This window comes from Galeopterus variegatus, unplaced genomic scaffold (assembly GCF_000696425.1).
Source record: "Galeopterus variegatus unplaced genomic scaffold, G_variegatus-3.0.2 Scaffold2954, whole genome shotgun sequence".
Lineage (NCBI taxonomy): Eukaryota > Metazoa > Chordata > Mammalia > Dermoptera > Cynocephalidae > Galeopterus > Galeopterus variegatus.
The window spans coordinates 30514-32585 of NW_007729065.1; the positions used below are offsets into that span (position 1 = coordinate 30514).

At 31.0% G+C, this 2072-nt stretch overlaps 1 protein-coding gene across 1 annotated transcript in view; it reads left to right on the forward strand.

Annotated features, from left to right (window-relative positions):
* The window catches only part of LOC103599419 (cytoplasmic dynein 2 heavy chain 1-like), a gene marked incomplete at its 5' end in the record, with an annotated part of 226059 nt that overhangs the window by 30232 nt on the left and 193755 nt on the right, over positions 1 to 2072 (forward strand). Inside the window, 2 exons of the mRNA XM_008583524.1 lie at positions 603 to 726; positions 1362 to 1483. Of these exons, the coding sequence (XP_008581746.1) occupies positions 603 to 726; positions 1362 to 1483 (246 nt within the window). The remainder of the gene's footprint in view (positions 1 to 602; positions 727 to 1361; positions 1484 to 2072) is intronic.

A 2072-nucleotide genomic window follows, 5' to 3' on the forward strand; every position in this document is an offset into this window, starting at 1 on the left:
TTCAGAAGAATCTTGTATTCTTGGGGGCTGGGGGAAGAGAGAGACCCATAAATAATATAAGAGAGATGTGAAGTAGAAGGGAAAAGGGTGAGTATTAACTAAATATAGAACCATGCAGCTTTGGGTTTTACATTATAATAATGGTGTTATGGTTTGTGCTGATACTAAGTTCTGTGTTAGGATTTAGGTTGGTATCTGGAGATAGGAGAGGTTTAGGAGGTTTAGGAGCACTTTAAAACAACTTAGAAAGTAGTCAGAAAAATTTTTTGTATATCTTAGAACATATGAGTACCCAATTAGGATGGTAGATGTGGGTAGATATAAGGATGTGGGTAGAATGACAGGACTGTGTTTCTTTCATGTCACTTCTTGCTCTGGTTTATTCATAGGACATTAGAAAGACTGATGTGCATCTTTCTAGAATTTGTCTTTGTTACCTGTAAAAAATGATAGTACATTAGAAGATTACATTTTTTATTACTCTATTTTTTGTTAACTAATGGATTAAAATTATTACATGCACCCTTTTGTTAAATTGATATCTTTTTCGGAAATAGCAAATTTTGTTTATTCTCATTTGAAATAACATGCTTTAATTTTAGTTTCCTTGCAAAAAGAGGTGTGAGAGAAGACATAGCAACATTTGATGCACGAAATATCCCAAAGGAAATTAGAGAGAGTGTTGAAGAACTTCTTTTTAAAAATAAAGGATCTTTTGATCCAAAGGTAATTTTTAACAATTATGCCATAAGTTCCCCTTTCCATACAATATAGTATTCTGCTTTTAAAAATATGTTGACTTGTCATTATCAATTGTCTAGATCACCTATAAATTAAAATTAAGAAAAAATAAGTTGTGGTTATTATAGTCGGGAAGCATTTACCAGTAGAGTTAAGTAAACTAGAATCTAGGTAGCAGGGGGAGATTTATTATCATAAGTGGTTTTTGAATCTTAGTATCTGCTGTTAATATTAAGTTCCCAGCTTATCATTTTTTTACTTCCAACTTTCCTGTGTGCTTTTATTTTTTCCTGTGTACTTGTCACATAGTAACAGATATCTGTGTTACGGCAGTTGTATCTAATTTCACTGAACGGTTTAAATTTCATGATTCCGGCATTTTTTAGATCNATATTCTATGTGGTTCAAAAATATTTATTTTTAAGCAAAAAGTAGATTTAATGTGTATTTCTCTTAATCAAAATAGCAGGTCAATACATTTTTATTTTAGTTACAAACCAAAAACTTTATTATTTGGGTCAAGTTATTAAATAAATGCCTAAATAAAATGTATTAGAATTAACTCTGCTTTTGTTGGAAATTAAGTCAGGAAGTTGGATAACTTTTAATGGATTTTTCAGAATGCTAAGCGTGCCAGTACTGCAGCTGCACCTTTGGCTGCCTGGGTTAAAGCCAATGTCCAGTATTCCCATGTCTTGGAACGAATTCAGCCTTTGGAAACTGAACAAGCAGGTTTAGAATCGTAAGTGAAGTATAAAATATAAACAATTCTAACCTTTATGTTAATCAATTTGATGAGTTTGTTTTTAGAATTTATTATTATTTTTTTTATCTATTTCTAAAAGGGCAGCTGACAATATTAAAACATAAAATGAGTCAATTAAATACAAATTAAACAGATCAAATAAAGAAAGCAGTTAGAAGGAGGTAGATAACAGAACCAACTCACTTTTTCTCTATCATTATTATGTTGTTGGAAGTACAAGTTAGTCGAAGTTCCTTTAGAAAGAGCCATAGTTTTATAAAGGAATAATATTATAGTACAAAAAGAGGCTTTGGGAATTTAGAGCTTTTATATTTGTTCTCACATTCTACATTTTAGGAAATGTTTAGGATATATTTTCTAAAACAGTGTCTGAGCAAGTAGGGGGAGGAGTTAAGCATTTACTTTTGGAGCTTAAAGTTCTGATGTGATATTGTTACTAAGTCAGCATATAGTTTATCTCTTTTGTTCTAAATGCAGACCAAGAGGTTTGTTATGTTCTTGATTGCTAATTTTTTGACATTACCTATTAACTTCCTACTCTGGACAAGGAGATTTTAGCTCTGTT